The sequence below is a fragment of the Drosophila melanogaster genome, chromosome X (genome assembly GCF_000001215.4).
Source record: "Drosophila melanogaster chromosome X".
In the NCBI taxonomy this organism is placed as follows: domain Eukaryota; kingdom Metazoa; phylum Arthropoda; class Insecta; order Diptera; family Drosophilidae; genus Drosophila; species Drosophila melanogaster.
Window position 1 is genome coordinate 13,857,692 of NC_004354.4, and position 18,682 is coordinate 13,876,373.

The following is an 18,682-nucleotide window of genomic DNA, read 5'->3' on the forward strand; positions in this document are numbered from 1 at the left end:
TTAACATTTAGGAATACCCCAACAAAAAAATGAGTGCTTAAGCTCACCCAAAGAATAAAAATAATAATATATTATCATTTCTATTCAAAATGATAGATTTTAAAGTAATTCATATAAAAATGTTTATAACCTTATAAATAAGAAAACGTTGAGCATAACCCAATAACTTCCAAAACCCAACTCAAATGAAATGTAATTCCAAAAATGACAAATGAAATATCTATTTTTTTACAATAGTATTGCCTCTTTACTATTATAAAATTATGAAAATAGATTTTGACCATGGCATCGCCACGTTTGTTAATTAATAAAAACTCGCGATGGCGCAAATATTTTTCAATATTTTTATTTATTTAGAATTTTATTTCATTTTCTTCATCTCTTCTTTTTTTTTTGTCTGTTTTCCATTTTTTAGCTCCGCCACTTGCATCTTTCATTCTTTGTTTTCTTTTTTTTTTTTTTTGTCATTCTTTACTCTGCTTGTATTTGTGTGTAAGAGTGTGTGAGTGTCGCGTGTGTGTGTGAACAAGTTCTCGAGTTCCATTTACTTAATATCTTTTCAATCGCTCGACTATTAGAAATGTTGTTAGGCATAGACTATAGACTATATAGCTAGCTATATATGACTGATCCATCTGCTGATCTTATAGGTTTTCATGTTCTGCATGCATTTATCTTCACTTTCTCTTGTTTTTTCAATCTAGTTTTTTTTTTTTTAACTTGCTGTCTTGATTCCCTCTCGTTAGCCTTTCTTCAATTTTTTTTTTGACATTCTCTGGGGAGTTGGGAAATTTTTTTTTTGGAATTTCGGGGCTGCGGATTGAAATTAAAACTGCTGCTTGGAGGCCGTTCTCTGGAAACTTTCAGAATCTTCTCTGCCTGTTTTTTGTGTTCTTTTGCAATCTTCATATTTGTATTTCGGTTTCTTGTTATAAACTATGATATGCCTTGCTTTGCTTAAATATTTTTCTTATTTTTTTTTTTCCTTCTTCTTCTATGCTTGTAATAATTTTCATATAAATTTGTTGTTCTGGGTACGAGTGTGTGGAATTTTTTTGTTTTGTTTTTGGTTTGCCTAAAATATGGTTTTTGCCTCGACTGTGTGTAAGTAATTGAATTCAATTTCGTTCTAAAATATTCTTCTTGATTGCTTCTATTTGTTTTCTTTTTCTTATTTCTTGCTTGCTTTTTTTTGTTTGGTGCCTGAAAAGCTGCTCTCATTAGTTTTTAATTCTCGAGTGTTTTTTTATTTTAGGTTTTTATTCAGCATTGGGTCAACTCGAAAAATGAGTCGAGTCGAATCGAATCGAATCGAAATCGAAATTTGAGTGGAGAGTTCTTGTAAGTAATTATTCTTGCTCAGTGCTTTTGGTTTTTTAGTTCTTGTTTCGACTACGAAAAAAATATATAGTTAGCGTATATTTTTAACCTTCCCTCTTTTCATTAGTAATAATTATTTTTCGTTTTCTTTTTTTTTCGGGTATTTTCCATATATATATATCTGTTGAGTTCCCATCAAGCTCTCTTGCATGTAGAGTACAAAGTACCATATGGAACTACATATGTATGTGTATATAGTTCCAGCTCGGGTGTGTTGGTATGGGTGCTGCGTATGTGTGTGTGTGTGTAGGTGTTTAATGTGTGTAAAACGATAAGGAATGTACATGAGAGTGAAATGGTTTTAATATATTTTTATTTCGCTTTTGATGGTTTCTTTCATTTGCTTTTATTAGCCACAAAATATCAAAAACTTATGTCGAATTATAAAAAAAAAAATAAATGAAAACTAAATTGTATCGATTGGAACTTAAATTGCAGTTTATAGTTCTATATGTGTGTATATATAATTTGCATTATTTTTAGAGTCATTTTAAGTTTACGTTCGCTCAATAAATAATGGGAAATTGCTTAACTTAGGATAATGTTGATGAAAATGGTTGAATAAAACTTAAGCGGGTGATTATTTAAGGTTTAGTTTTAGTTTTAGTTAGTCGCTGCTGCTCTTAGTGAATTTTTTTTTCGGCCGCGGCCTTAAATTAATTATTGTATAATTCTTCCATCGCAATCTCTTCGTTTTTTTTTGTTGTTTTGTTGGTTTTTTCTGTGTGGTGTGTTTACAGTTAGTTAAGAATATATATTTATATAAATTATTTATGTATCTTGTATGTCTATATTGTAGGAACATATTGACGTAATCATAACGTATTGCAGCTATTTGTTCATCCTCTTAATTCGGTTATTGTTTATTGTTTAAACTTTTCTTCGGATATCGGTTTGTTGTGAACTTCATATGTTTTCTGTTTTGTTTTTTTTTTCTTGTCAGTGTGGTTTTTAAACCGCCCTACTCTGTTTATTAACCCTCATGTTAGGCAGTTCCATTTGCATTTGGAAAAACAGCTCATGGATTCCAGATATTTTCGGTGGACAATCCCCCTTTTGGAATGCTTTCAAGTCGAGAGCTGTTTTCCCCTGCGTTTATTGATTTATGTTCAATAACTTAAGAGAAAATATTTGTTAAAAAAAAGTCTAAAAACAAACAAATAATAAGTGTTAAAAATTATTCGTAAAATTATTTATGAATGAGCCTCAATAGGGAACTTACAAAAATTTTCTCAACCGTCGTTTACTAAAACTATGAATTTGCTACCCATTTTTTTTTTTTAACTTTTCAACTTACTTCGTGTGTGCTCTGCTGCTATTTTGTATTATATTTCATATAATTATTTTGGATGCTTGGCTTGAATTCTTAATTCAAGATCAATTGGAACGAAAACAACTACGTTGAAAATAATTCTTTTGCTTTTCCATATGCTTGAAAAATGATCGAGGAAGGTTAAAAATGTATTTCATTCATTTTGCTTATGTCGAAAATATGGTTTTTTCTTTTTGGGTTTCTTTAAATTTATTAAATATGTTTACATTGTTTTGTTCTGGTGTTTTTCTTTTTCTCAGTGAAAATAGTAGTATTCTCTTTCATTACTAAAAACTAGTTTAATTTTTTTTTTTTGATAAATTGGTTTCTTGTGTGTTCTGTGCTTGTGTGGCTTCTTTTCCATTCACTTCTTATCATTCCAAACCTTTGCTTTTCATTCTTTTTGTTTTTGTTTTTGTTTTTGGGGATATGCAAAACTACTTTGTTGTTGTTTCTACTTTGTTTTCTCGATTTGGTTGAGTGTGTGTGTGTGTGTTTTTTGTGTGTGTGTGGGCGAGTGTAGTATAGCTAACTGCCTAAAATTCGCAAATTTGCCTTGCAGTTGTCTAATAGTTTTTCATTTTCATGTTCATTTTTTTTTCGCCATTCTTTAGAAACTAATTTCTTTTTTACATGCCGTAAGTACTTTTTGTATAAATGTGTATGTGGGTTGTATGTGTGTGTGAGATATACTAATGTATAGGTGTGTATGTATATTTAGTTTTATATATATATGTATATATAGATCTCAATGCCACCCATTGCTCGCTAAAAAAATAACTATCAAAAAAACTGCAATTTCCATTTTTGACTTCCTTGTTCTTGTTGTTTTTTTTTGTTGTCTTTTTTTTTTAGGTTTTTGCTCTGCGCGTTTTTATAAAATATTACTTTAGTATGTATAATGTATATATGTATTGTATATATATATATTTTTTTTTGGTTTTCGACTTTTTATTTTATTTTTATTCTGTTTTTAGTTTTGTTTTTTTGTTGTTTTTTTTTCTCTTGTTTAAAGGGGATTAGGCACTACAGTGTTGTTTTTTTTTTCTCTCTCTTTCCTCTCGTTTAACCTTTCTGTCGTTTCTTTTGGTTTTTCCATGCTAATTTCCAAAAAATTGATCAGCTTTCAGCCTCCGTTTTCGACCAATATAAAATAAGCCCCACAAGCTAGTATTAACAATTTTTCTCGCTGGTTCAGCCTAAATTTTCCACTCGCTTCTCTGCCTCTCTGTATATGTGTGAGTTCCTCCTTTGCTTGTGTATGTGTGTGTGTGTGTGTGTGTGTTATGTGTGTCTTGAGCTTATACCGAAAAAAATTGTTTACAACTTTTGAAGCTTTCTTTTAGGTTTTCAATGTCCTGCTATTTGTTTACCTCATACATTACTATATATAAATGTGTGTAGATATCATATTCATTAACTTGACTTTAGCGTATCAAAAAGTGTGTACGTTGTGTTTTGTGTGTGTGTGTGTGTGGAAATGTACATCTTGGAAAGGGGGGGGGGGGGATATTCTTTAAAAATTGGTTCTAGGTTTGTCTCCTGTTTAGCCTTACATTTTAGACTTGCATTAAAAGGTTCGCTTGTTTTTCTGCTGTGATTCTATGGAACGCATTTCATGTACATCTTTCAGCATTTTAAAAGTCAAATATCGAATTGACCATTGTTTTATTACGAGTTCTGTTGAAAGAGCATTGCGTGCTTTTAAGAGCAATCAGGAAACTAATTTGTTGAATTTTCGAAATGTTTTCGATATAATGTCAAATTTCTTATGAAGGCTTTGGAAAATTTGGAAATTAGTTTACCTGATTTTCCTGAACCCACACAGACGCCTAGTTTTTGAGTATATTTTTAAAAGTTATTCGTGTTTGTTTTTGGTTCGTTTTCCATTTCTTTATTTTTTTTTATCTATGTACAGTATGTCCTCGAATTGTTAGCTTGGCACTCAAACATATTTAGTTATTCTTTTGTTTAATTATAGCTTTGTGGTTGTTATTCTTATTGGGGTTGTTGTTGTTGTGGTTGATTTTATACGCCGATGAAACCAATTGCTAGTTATCATTATGTTTAGTTTATTGCGTTTCACTGTCCCGCTTGCTGCGCTTACAAGTTTCGCTTAACGAACAGAAAAAGGCATATTGAAAGTAAGGATTTGTTAAACAGAAACACATGCGGTATACAAAAAATATACTACGAATACTACGAACAAACAATCTTTATATACTTGGACTACAACTCAAGTTGCATTCGTTACAATTCATTTCCTTTGTCATTTTGTTATTTCACTCTATTATTGTTAAATATTTTTTGTTTTTGTAGCTTTTTTCTATGTTTTGTGGTTTTGGGTTTTATCTGTAACACTGTAAAAAACGTGGAAAACATCTATGAGCTGGGTGTAAATATCAATTGGTTACTTCTTGTCTTGTCTGTCTTTGTTTATTTAATAATTGTTTCTAATTATCGGTCTATCGATCGCTTCACTGTGGGTACTTAAATTATTTGTATTGTAGGTGATTATGTAAATCAATGAAGAAGGCAATTCGTCAACAGGGTACATGTGTGTAGGTATGTGTGTGGCTCAATCAATCAATCAATCAATCAATCAATCAATCAATCATATGTCGTCTTACGTTTTGCATATGCCGCAATTCTTTTGGGGTCCGGAACTAGTAACCCTGAACTTAGTTCTGCAGATTCATTTAAGTACAGTTGTGTTCTATTGACTATTGCTAAACAACTGAAGTTCGCTGATTGTATTTGGGTGCGATTTGGTTCGATTTTGAGAACTAGTTCTCAAATTGATTTTTTTCCTGGTTTATTGTCACTTGAGAGAGAGAGAGAGAGAGAGATAGAGTTCTATTGTTAAATGCGTAGGTATATGTTTCGGAACTAGTTCGTACCGGACCCATGAACTTCGAAATCGTGGCATACTTCTGAGCGTAATCTAGCACTATTTTGTCATTTAAAAAAGGCATTTATTGCATTTGGAGCAGGAAGGTACTAAGCGAGGGTCTATTTATTGTATAAAAACCCAGACTTTACACTTTCAACTATCCTGTGTTAACCAACAGAAATGTGGATACAAAAAGAAAAGGTCAAAGCATTGACTCAGTTCGCTTCACGTTAATATATTTTCATCTATTGTTTGATTGTGTAAAATCATTACTGTTCATTGCTGTTTAGCTTATTATTCATTTGTCGTTATAGTTGCTGTTTGTTCTTGTTGATTACAGTTAGTTAATTAATTTAAAAAAATACGTTTCAATTAAAAAATATAAGTCGATTGTAAACATTTTCTATGTGTGTACGTAATGCATTTGTAAAGCATTTCCTCCGCAGCCATTATGTTGTCTGTTTTCCATATTTCTATGTATATCAACTTTTTCAACACTTTTTTGTAAATTAGATTTGTGTTTAAATATTGGTACTATTGTTGTTTGCTGTTGCAGTTGTTGTATATATTTGGTTGTATATAATATATATATCTAGATATATACTGAGCGTTATATGCATATATAAATATTGTTTGTTGCTTGTTTCTGTTTCTGTTCTGCTGTTCTGTTCATTCATTAGTTATATTGTATTGGAAGAATCTGTGTTTACCCTGAGCACTTTTTCTGCTAGAACAAATTGAAAATGAAAAATTGAAAACGAAAATATGATTGCAAAAAATGTCTATGCCAAAAATGAAAACCGAAACGAACTTTTTAAAAGGTTCTCTTGCCGAAACTTGCAATTTTTGTTCATTTGATTTTATATATATTGAGTTGGAATTTGGTTTTTGGGAATTTTGTTAGGTAATTTTGCATAACTGTTTTGGTTGTTTTTCTTTAATTATTTATTGATTCCGTTCTTCGTATTTTTGTTTTTTTTTTTTTTTGGTTTTTGTGTGCCAAAGCTTCTCTCTAGGTCTAAGTTTGTCGATCGAATTTCGCTTGGAATCGTTATCAAAACGAACTGAAAACATTTGTATTACAGTAGGTTGAGTATGTAAATGTTGCTAGTATGCATTGTATGTATATAGATTTATATAAATTCGACTTGTATGCAATTCTAGCGTAATTGTTAATTAACTTTATTCTCCCTCGATACCATCATGTTTTTCTCCTCTCAACTGCTATTGCTGTACAAGTTGAAGCTTCCATTTAGGCATATGTATATATATCCTAGGGATTTGGGTGTGTGTGTGTGTGACTGTGTTGATTCCGTGTCTGTGTGTGTGTGTGTGGGTGTGTCGCTATTTATATAGGTTCATATATAAATATCCTTACTTTTCGCTTTTCCAAATACCTTGTATACATATATAATTTTGTATTGTTTTTGTTTTCTTGTTGCTATTGTGTTTCTCGTTCTTGTATATATAATTTTAAATTCCTGTTTCCTTTAAAATGCATTTTTGCAGTTACGCCTAATGATATTTTTCTTTTTCATTTATCCATTTATTTGAAGGGCTTCTTCTGTGCTGGGAACTCAAGGTAGAACCTAAAGCAGAATTCTTTAAACAGAAGCTGAATATCTCAATATATATGTTTATATATGTACGCTGCTTCTATGTGGGTGCTTTAGGTGCCTTTAAAGATATATTTAATGTATCGATATCCTTTCATTAACATTAGGGTTTTCCAAAAATTTTGAAACTAAATCTTTTGGAAACTAAAAGAAGCTAAATTAATTTTGAGTCTCTCGATTTCTATTTAGGCCTAAAAGTTCTTTACTCGTAAAATTTCCACTAAAAATTTGTGTTAGCATTGATTTGATCCAAAAGTTCTTTCTTCTCTCTTTTTTTTTTTATATAGTTACAAAAGAAAAAAAACTGGCAACATTTGGAAAACTAAAACATCAAAAGAAAACGAACAGAAAGGAGGGATTAACAAAGAAACTAAATTAAAAACAAACTGTGTGTCGATTTTTTGCGTTTGCTTGGGGTCAATTGGCAAATTTGTATATTTTGCTATATGTTTATTAATTATTTTGTTTTGCTGTTGTCAAGGAACTTGTTAGAAATTTTTATTCTTGTTGCTGCTGTTTGATGGCTTGTTGAAATATTAAAAATTAAAAATATAATTGAAACACAAATTAACGTTTATGGGGGAACCAAACTAAGGAACTTTTGATCACAACTTAAGCGCTAAGCAAATCAAATCTTATCAACTAAACTTAGTGTGTAGTAAAACCATTTAAAATGAGGGCAAATGAAAATGCATACACAATGAATTTTTCAATGATATGTGAAAAGTTTTGGATGAGTATAATCATGAGAAAATGAAAGTTGAACGAAGAAAAAAAGGCCAAAAGTTTTATGATTTTTTTTTATTTTCATTTCATTTGTTTTTCCACTTAAGCTGCTGTCACTGTTTAGTTTTTAGTCTGTTGATTTTGAATTTAAATTTAATCTTTGACATTTGTGTTTAGGTTATTTTGTTTCTCTGGTTGGTTGGCTAAGTTACTTTTCTCATATAGCTTACAAATTCATTGTGTCCTGGCTGAAAATCATTTAACAAAATAATATGCGTTTGGGTAATACATTACAGAACAGAAAGTAGTTCGAACTTATCAATGAAATAAACAAAAATATATCAATTTGTTGCCACGTTTTTTTTTTTTAGTTAAAATGGTTTGTTTTGTTGCTAAAGCTAAATAAATTTCATATAAGTTGGTATAATAATAATAACATTTCGCTTAAACATTTAGAACTAAATGTATATATATATATTCATATATATTCACGTAGGTTTATATGTATTTAAAAAAAAAATTAATAAGAGACACAGAGCATGAAACATTGTGTGTATGTATGTGTGAGAGTGTTTTTGTGGGGGTTGTTTTCAGTGCATTATTTAATTAACGAAAAAAAAAAATAGCGAAAAAAATTGTTTCCATTGAAATCGAAGCGCCCAAACCCCGCCCGTCCTTCACCACCCTTTGTCTACTCATATTTCCTTGGAATGTTTTGGTTTTCATCTCATTTCGATTTTCCCTGTTTGGTTTTCTGCGGCGGCTGTGCAAAGATTTTTTGGTCTGGCTGTGCCAAAAAATAATATCAATTGTTTCCCCATTTTTGGTTTCTAATTTCCCCTACTGAAATGCAATTAAAATTATCGAGAAAGCTTTTGGTTTTTATAATAATTATTTATCCATTACTTGTATCGATATTAATTGTTTTATAATTTTGTTTCTAAAAGGCCGAAAATCACAATTTTGTTTTGCTTTCTTTTTCTTCATTTGTTCCTAAAGGTTAAATTTTGTTTTCTTTACGCTTGTTTATGTTGGATAATTGTTAATGCAGATATCCGTTGTGTTTGCTTTCGTTTGAACATCACAATTATTGAATTGATGCCGGTTGCTTCTACTCTCCTAAAGTCCTCTAATACTGCATGAGAAAAGTAAGCCAACAACAAAGGTGAAAAATGGCAACGCTTTTCCTCGCTTTTCCAAAATGCAAAGCAAATAATTCTCCTCTCCTCGGTTTTTTTGTTTTTTTTTTTATGTTTTTGGTTAAATATTTTGTTATCCATTAATTATTTACTATTCTTGTAATGCTATCACAGCCAAATTGTTTAATCCAAAAGTTTTTGTGTTTGTTTCAGTTTTTTTTTCATTTTTTGTTTCTTGCCAAAAGTTTTTTATTTTTTGGTTTTAAATTTAGAATTTTGAATTTTGTCTAGCGTGCTTTGTGTGCGTTTGTTGTTGCCTCTTTTTCATAATATTTTTATATTTAAAAATGTTTTTAAATTTTTTATTCATTTTCTTTTTTGTTGTTGTTTGTTTTTGCAGCTTGCTGTTCCCAATCCGTTGCCAAAAATCGAAAAAAAAAAATGTTTGCCCCAACCGCAGAAACGAGTTAATGATTTCCCCCTCGATTTTCACGCTTAGCCCCAGCGACAAAAGATATTCACAAGCTTCCTTGGTTTTTATAGATAATTTTTTGTTTTCATTTGTTTATAATTTTGAGATCGATTTGCATTTCTTGTTGTTTCGTTTGCTGTTGTTGCCGGGCTAATCACCTAAGTGGGTGGAAAAGGACTTTTTTTTTTAGCGAGGATCTGCGGAGCTTCGGGTTTCGATTAAGCCAAAGTGGAGAATTCGTGATAACGTGATAACACAAAAAATCTATAATTACTTATTTAACGCTTGGGTATATCTAAGCTTTTCCATTTGCTTTAGTTTCTAGCACAAATTCATTATCGTAAAGCCTAAGGGGTGTGGTTTTTCAAAGCAAAGTAAACTTGGTTGGGTGAGTGGTACAAAAAAAAAAACCATCGAAATTATGTGAGTTTTTTGCGTCAAGAACTTTAATGGGTCATCTTTAAGCCAAATGTTGTTTTCATCGCTACAGCTACCCTTAGTTGGTATTCCTAGTGTGTTTTTCCCTCTACTACTCATATACATATATATATATATTTTTTTTGGTTTATGTATAAGGTTTTTTATAAATATCGTTAAGATCACAGATATTCTATGTAATTCTGCTGCTGCTGCTTTTCATTTACTCATTTATTCATTTTCCTCAAATTTTATCTGAATTCCAAAAAATGTCACTTTTATCGCTTTCTGCATCTGGTTTATATAGATATATAAATATTGTATATAGATATATGTATATGTTACTGTATAATAAGTTCTGTGAGTGTATAATATACGTGTGTGTGAGCGAGGGGATCGGGGGACTAAGTTGCACTAACTCACTATCGAAAAGAGTCCTCTATATAGCGATTCGATCTGTAGCCGATCAACTTGTCTGTGTTAGCTTCATTCTTGTGTCTTAGTTTGTTTTTTTTTGGGATATGTATGTTCTAATGCGTTCACTTGCGCAAAAGTAAAAACCGAAGACGCACAAAAGTATGCTACACTTAATGCATTGGTGAATTGTTGAATCGGTGTGTTGGTTGGATTGATGTTTTTGGGATACCCGAGTTCACTTTGCTTTTAATTGAATTGAAAATTTAAGTTGGTGTTTTGGATTGTGGCGTGCTCACCAGTTCACTTTGCTTTTACTGATTTTGAGTGTGTTCTAGTTTCGATCGGGGGACAGGGATTATGTTTACTTTAAGCTACTTTAACGCATTATTATCATCATCAACATTCTACGTTATCGGATCCTTCGGCTTCGGCTGCTACTTAAAAAGTTACATCACGTGTGTTCACTGTTCTTTTCATTACGTTTACGTTTATGTTTATCGTTATCGTTAATCGCTATCGTTAGCATTACTAAATCGTATTCAATTAGATCAATTTTATCATTTATAGTTAGCAATTTTTTATGTTTTTAATATTTTTGTAAATTTCTTTTCAATTTTTTTTTGCGCTTTTTCATTCTTGCCTATATGTCTTACATTCTCTAACATATACTTTGAAAAATATATATATCATATATATATATATATATATTTTTGTTTTCATTTTCTTTATCTTTTTATTAGATTCCTGCTACAACTCTCACCCTGCGCTTTAGCTGTTTTTCTGGGTAGAAAAAACGTTTCTCTCTCTTTTCTTGCCATCCAAAAAGAAGGGATAAATCTTTCCCTATCATTTCATCTCATCTGTCTTCAAGGACAGATCCTGTATCATCAAAAAAAAAAAAACAAGTTCGCTTCTTGGTATAAACTTCAACAATTCGACAATATGCTGCTATATAATTATTGTATATAATGTATATATTAATATAGATGATTTGTATATATATTGGGATATATATATACGATTATAGCCTGCCTGCTCTATTGTGTCTGTGTATGTGTTTTGTTGTGTTCGTGTTGGTATGTTGCTGTCTCTTTCCTATTTGCTAGAGTTTCTGCTTGCCCAAAACTTTCAGAATTGATGCCTCGTTTACATAATTAATAAAATATATACATATGTATATACATGGATTCAACGGTATATACATATATGTGGGTGTGTGTGCATTGGTGTATTGTTGTGTTGGTCTCTCCTTCTCCTCCTGCATCTTCTTCTTCATTTTCATCCTTAAGTAAGTCAAAGTTCTTGTTGGATCGTCCTCATCAATTGTTGTTGTAGTTGAAATTGTTGGTGTTGTTGATGTTGTTGTTGGTGTGTTGCAAATAGTTTGCGTTGTTATTGTGGTTGTTGTTGTTGTTGTTGTTATTGTTGTTATTATTATAGTAGTAATAGTAGTAATAATAATAATTTAATAACAAACTAAAGTCGTTTCACTATTGCGGCAACTCATCCTTTGTATCGACCGGGCTGCTGGGTGACAAAAACTTGCGCACGTACTTGGGAAAATGCGTTTTCTCGTGCGCCTTGAGTATCGTTGAGCGCGAGAAAGTTTTCCCGCACATATTACATCTGAACGGCCGTTCGCCTAAAATGCGATTTCCCAAAAAAAATGGAAGGAAATCGAGGAAATATATATAGATATAGATAAAATTGCTAATGTACACACAAATTTCAGATGGAGGATGGATGATCATGATGGGGCCTAATCTAATAACATGTCTTGTTTTTTTTGTAAAAAAAAAAGATTTAAATGATTATTCACTTATTAAATAATTTTGGTCTATGTTTTTACTTTAATAAGCTTTATTTTTGTTTTAAATCAGAAAACATTTTTGGAACAGATAATATTACAATACTAGTGTTACCTTTATGGGCTCTAAATTTTAGGCAAATAATTTGTTTCGAAATTGCCCGGTGTTTGAAATAATTACTACATTGGAATTATGGAACATTATTAATTGGAACATGTGAGTTTTTTTTTTTTATATTGAAGTATCTTAACATATGAACAGAGGCAACATGTCGTATACGTGATTTTGAATTTATATTACGTATACGTTATTTTAATGCACTCAACTTTTCGATGGCAACACTAAAAATTGACTGATCAAAAAAAAAAAAAACATTGTGAAAAGGGACTTTTGGGCGAGATATATGATATATGCATTTCAGTGACAACTTTTAGAACTATAGACTTACCGGTGTGCACGCGACAATGATCTTTCATGTGGTGGCGCAGCTTAAATGCTTTGCCACAAAACTCACATTTAAATGGTCGATCACCTGTATGTACCGACAAATGCGTGATCAGTGATGTAACATCGGGAAAACTTTTAGCACAGAACTTACACATGACAACACTATTCGGATCACTGGACGCGGCGCCCAGCAGCGCCGCTGACTGCGATTGTGCAGCGGCCGCCGCTGCTGCTGCGGCGGATGTGGATGGCGACAAGGAGCCGGATGTGGCGGTACCGCCACCGCCACCACAGCCGCTGCTGCCGCTGCCACCCGTTGCCGCTGCAGCCCCCGAGCCACTGCCACTTCCGCTGCCGAGCATTAGGCCACCACCGTTTCCGGCTGAAGTTGCCGAGCGGGACAACGAACCCTGGCCGCCGCCACCGCTTCCGCCGCCGGAGCTTGCCTCCAGGCAGCTGGCAGTCAAACTCTGGAACGTACAGCCGGTGCTGGCCAACGAGAGGGCCGCCTCCATATCGATGCCAAAGGCGGCGGCCAATGCCGCCACCTGCTCCTGTGTATCGCTACCGGAAGTGGCCGCCATTGCGGCGGCGTTCATCTGAAAGGCGAATGGCGATGGTAGGCCGGCGGCGGCCATGTTGAGATCGCCCAGCAGATGCGAATGGAGCAGAGCCGTGGTGGTTGGTTCGCGATACTCGAGCGTCTTCAGCGAGTGCGTCAGCAGGTGGCGGGTGAGTTTCGATTGGTTGGGGAAGGCCGAGCGGCAGTAGATGCACGGAAACATGTGCAGTGGCGGCGGCGGGGGGCTGTGTGGGGGCTGCTGCTGTTGCTGCTGATGCAGCAGGGCGGCTGCTGCGGCAGCTGCTGCGGCCGCTGAGCCACCGCCCGCCCCAACGCCCACAGCGTGTGGTGGGGGCTGTTGTTGTTGGTGGGGCGATTCGGACGTTTCCTGGAACAGACACCAAACAAAAATCCAACATCAACTTCTTTACTTGCTTTTCTTTCGATTTTTTTTTTTAGTTTTTATATATTTTTTTTTTTGTTTTGGTTTGGTATTTTTTCTATGGTTTCGATATATTTTCGCTTTGGATTTTTTTCAGTTTCAGTTTTTGCTGGCAATCGATTTGAATCTCTAGTTTTAGCAACGCCTCTCTGCTGGTCTTGAATTTTTGCTTTTCTTCGTTTTCTTTGTCTTTGGCAAAACTAGTATTTTTCTAACGGAAACCAAAAAAATAATCATACAATTATTTGTTTACTTGGAGTGAGTGAGAGAGAGAGAGAGAGAGAGTAAGAGAGAGAGAGAGAGAGAGAGTTATATATAGGATGTTCCAAACTAAGACAACGTAAATTATGCATTTTAAAAGAAGATAATCAAGTAGAGTATTTACTTCAGCAACTTGCTCTCCTTACTTCACTGTCGGTAAAATAAATCAGCGTTGGAACTCTAGTATTTTAGTTGTACATGAGCGTGGGAGAGATAGGTAAAAGGAAAATTAGGAAAAAAAAAAACAAATTACAAACTTTACAATTGTCGAGAAAAAAAAAATACAGAAAATTAAGGCAAGGAACTGAAAACGAAATCAATGAATCAATGTCATCAGAGAAGAAGAATGGAAAACTTAGGGGCCTCGCAGGCCCTGCAATGCTCTCCTCCGGCTCTGCGCCTCTCCCTACTCCGCCAGATTTGGGTCTGGACCAGTTCTTGGGCCGTGGACCAGGCCAAAACCTTGGCCGAGTGCTTCAAACGTGTCTCAAACCGTTGGATGGATGCCAAAAAAACAAGAGGGGGTTTCAGCATTTGACTATCGTTGTGTATTTCGCTTGTTGTTTTTTCATTTTCATAGTTATTGCTTTACAAGAATTGCATTAACAAAGTATCTGGTATTTATATAATTTTCGATATTTTTGGTACTTTTTTGTTTTTTTTTTTTTTTGTTTTCAAGAAGTTGAATTTCGATTTTTGTTTGGGCGTTGTTCGAAAAACGTCGCATAATCGTACGTTAGATATTGATAAAGCTTTTTCATTGCTTTCTTTTTTGATTTCGGTTTTACATTTAGCTTTTTGTGTTTTTTTTTTCTTTTTAAATATAGTTTTTGTTTGTGTAAACTTATTGTTAAAATTTGTTTTGTTTTGTTTTGTGGTTTTTTTTTTGCTTAAATTTGACGTTTTGACCAAGATTTTGATCAAATTTGGAACGCGGTACGCTTTATCGATTTAAAAGTTTAAATTTGGTTGAACAGTGATTTTTTTCGTACTTCAATTGGATTGTCAAATCAAAAACAAAAACTTTGAGGTTTGGGCTTATTCAAGTAAAAAATTGTACTTAACTAAATAAAAAAAAAGAGCTATTCACCACGCACACCTTGCATACATCATCTAATTCATTTTTTATTGGTTTCTTTTGAAAATTTGGAAAAAACTGGTATAATTTTTGCCTGATTTGACAATTTAGCGCACGAAAAAAATCAATACAAATTAAAATGGTTAATCTGTACATAAATGTCCATAAATGCTTAAACAAAAAGAATACAATTTGGAATAAAAAACAAAACGAAAAAAAAAACATATAAAATTTTGGGTTATTGGAGAAAACAAACTCGGGGGGCCAAATCGTGTTTTTTGTGTTTTTCAAATTTCGTGTGGTTCAAAAAGTCTCAAATCAAAACAAACAAAATATGCAATTGAGATAAGTTAAATCAAATCAGTGGCTTCACTTAACTATTTTCAAGAAGTTTTTCCATATGCCGCACTCTTTGATCGCATTAAACTCAAATGGTCGGATTTTACAGAAAAAAAAAAACACAAAAATAAAAGGCACATTGACTCTAACGAATGGTTATACAAGTCATGGGAAATGTTCATTCAGCACAGCCATGTTCAAAAAACGCAGATCAACTTCTTGACAATGTCAATATTATCAAATCAAAATAAATGTTAAAAAACAATCAACATTTTTCTTTTTTCTTATCACTTTTTTTTTATACTTAATTTTTTTTCTTTTCAGTGTCTTCAGTTATTTTCTTTTTTTTTTCTTTGCAAATATATGGCACAACGAAAAACAAAAAAAAAAAGTGCAACAAAAGGCAAGAAAGTAGGGGATAAAGGTAATGGAAATGAAAAAAAAAGTAAGGACGGAAAATGAAAACAAGTGAGAACGGAATTTCGGATGCGGATTCGAAGATCCATTTAGCCCAGAAGCTAAGAAACCTGCGCACAAAGTTCTATATCCTTGTGGTTGGACAAAAGGGGAACGATCGAGTTACCATATCTTAATTATAGGTGGCACAGTTGCAGTTGAGTCAGGTATTACATACATTAACTTAGGCGTACGCATGTACAGTACGTGTGGTATGTATATATACCTAGAGAAAGAGACAGATCTTCAGACTTATACGTATGGTATATGGTATGGTATCATCAGGAGTCACAACATTTAGTTCAAAAATTCAGTTAACCAAAAAAATCGACCAACGGAACAACCAAACACACATTTAAAACACACACATACGTAATCCTTTCGATTATCGATATTCGATATTCGATATTCGATATCCGATATGTCTTTACTTCAGTAGATCACAACAACAACACGATAAATGATATGGAAGGAAACAGAGGCATATATTATGTATACATACGAGTAGGTTTTATATAGTAAACACAAAAATGTAACGACAGACAGAAAGAGAGACAGACAGAGCGATTGGGTTAATAATTAGAAAGAGATAGAGTAAGAAATAGAGCTGAGAATTGAAGAAACCAGAGAAATGAAATAAAAGTACACAACATCAATTCCAAAAAGAGACAGAGAGATAGAGAGAGAGAGAGAGAGACAGACAATAAGAGCATAGAGCACAATAGGTAAAAAACATAAAATATATCTAGGAACATAAAAGTACACACATTGAATAAGTTTAAAGTCCATCAGCCAAAAGTTAAAATTTTAACAAAAAGGATTAACAATAAATAATAACTTTCATAATTTCAGCTTTTTTTGATTTGAACCATTAATTTGAAATTTAATTTTTTTTTCGCTAACAGTTTCATTTAAAAAACATATAGAACTCGGGCATCGATTATTTTATTTCGAATTGTTGATGGGGCAAAATTTAAATCATTTCTTTGACTGCATTTAAATAGATTTTCCTTGAAATATTATATTCACCTTAATTATTTGATTCAAGTGAGGAAGTTGCAAAAAATCGTCAAAGGACACACATACTATTTAATGCCCAACGAGCAGTTCAAAAATCGAATTATCAACAATAGATTTTCAAAAAAAAAAAAAAAAAACAAAATCACACACACATTGGCTAAGTAAAACACGTAGTAATGATTAATTAGGAAAATGAACGATAACCAAAACGAAAATATACGTTTATAGAGAGAAAAATGAAAGACATTTAGCTTATGGAAAAATAGAACACACACATTTACCATTTACATAAACGAACAACGAACGAACGATTTATGGTAAAAGCGTTCCACATTTAGATAATACATATATATCGTTGAAAAAATAGTATTATATAGTATGTTGGTCGAGTGTGATTTGTGGGTGTGTGTGAGCGTGGCATGTTGGTGTTGGTGTGTATGTGTGAGTTAGTTCGATTTAGTTTTCTATAATTTCATTCAGATTTCTTTATTTCTCTATTTTTTTTTTTTTTTTTTTGGTTGCATTTCTTGACAGTGATTTCTTTTCTTGTGGTTTTGTTTATACTTTTTTTTTTGCGGTTATGTAGTTCAAAAAACACCAAAAGCGCTTTAGTACGATTCTTTGTTTTGGTTGATAAATTAATGCATTATATATATATATATTTAGGGATATATATATTTTGGTTATCAATTGCACAACGTTCAGATCTGGACCCCTCTCTTGTTTTATTTGATGGAGAATTTGTGGTTTCTTTTATATTGCTGTACCGTATTCGTATTGATTAATAATATTAAAAGCACAACACACAGTTTGACACATTGATAATATCGATATAGATAGAGACAGAGAGACAAATAGATCGAGAGATACAGATAAAGTGACACACAGAGCGAGAGCGAGACAGAGAGAGAGAGAGTAAGTTTGAGACAGAGATAACAAGTTATAGCAAAATATTACATTTACAAGTTTCGTTTCAAGTGAAATCAAATAAAAAGGGCTTACAACAAAGGACTTCATTGTTTCAGCTAATTGTAATTGTAATGCAAAGAAAGGAAATAAATCGATTTATAAGGCTGGAAATCGGGGAATCGAATATATATATATATATAAGTGGGTACGGTCCAAATTTTGTGCAGCGAATTTCGTTGTCATTTACAATTTTTAGTTTGTCAAATTTTTCGGTTATAAGGGGATTTTAGTTCAATTTTCTCACAAAGCGCAAAATTAAAATATAATCTTTTGTTATTTATGTTTCTGTTTTTTCTTTTTAGCTTAGCTTGGCCAAAATGTTTGTAGGGTGTATGATTTCCATTTGATGGGCTTTATAACACATGCAGTATATACAAAAAAAAAAAAGAAAAAATTAAGGATTCTAAAAAAAAAAACAATAGATGAGTGTGCATTAGTGTGGATGAAATAGCGATCTTAAAGCTATGTAAACTGAAAGGTTAGTAAGGCTGTTGTTGCAGTTACCTATGTTAATGTTTCTTTTAACACTATTTACAAAATTAAATTGCGTTTTTAGCATAAAGTGCCCAGTGCTATGCATGAATACCAATTGCCTGCAGCCTTCGGCGATTCTCAAAAGTTTCCCCATAAATTTAATTGAGCTCAGCTGCTTGCAGGATGGGTTTTCTTTTTTTTATTTTTGTTTTTGTTGCTTTAACGAAGATTACTCGACCGATGCACCAGTAACTTACATCCACTGATGTTGCGTGATTTCTGCCGGCAAAAGACAGGCAGCAGGCAGCAAACAGGCCACCAAATAAACAAACTTTCCATTAGCCAAATTGCAGTTTTGGCCTCTCCCGCTCATGGCAGCAGCGGATTATTGAATAACCCCAGTGCAGGGTCCACCAAATCTGGGTCACCACCACAAGCACAAATGCCATAGTAG

The 18,682-nt window shown here is 32.8% G+C and overlaps 1 protein-coding gene across 6 annotated transcripts in view; it reads right to left on the reverse strand.

Annotated features, from left to right (window-relative positions):
• The window catches only part of mamo (maternal gene required for meiosis), a 144,412-nt gene that overhangs the window by 11,576 nt on the left and 114,154 nt on the right, over positions 1-18,682 (reverse strand). The window contains exons 6-8 of one of the 6 annotated variants that reach the window (NM_001201660.3): positions 12,779-13,577; positions 12,629-12,712; positions 326-12,014 (exon numbers count right to left, since the gene is read on the reverse strand). The exons of 2 other annotated variants lie outside the window; for them this stretch is intronic. In NM_001201660.3, coding sequence (NP_001188589.1) covers positions 11,863-12,014; positions 12,629-12,712; positions 12,779-13,577 — 1,035 coding nt within the window. In that variant the 3' untranslated portion in view covers positions 326-11,862. Of the gene's footprint in view, positions 1-325; positions 12,015-12,628; positions 13,578-18,682 lie in introns of those variants that run through there. 3 more of the 6 variants (NM_001272610.2, NM_001258732.2, NM_001258733.1) reach the window with 3 other exon arrangements.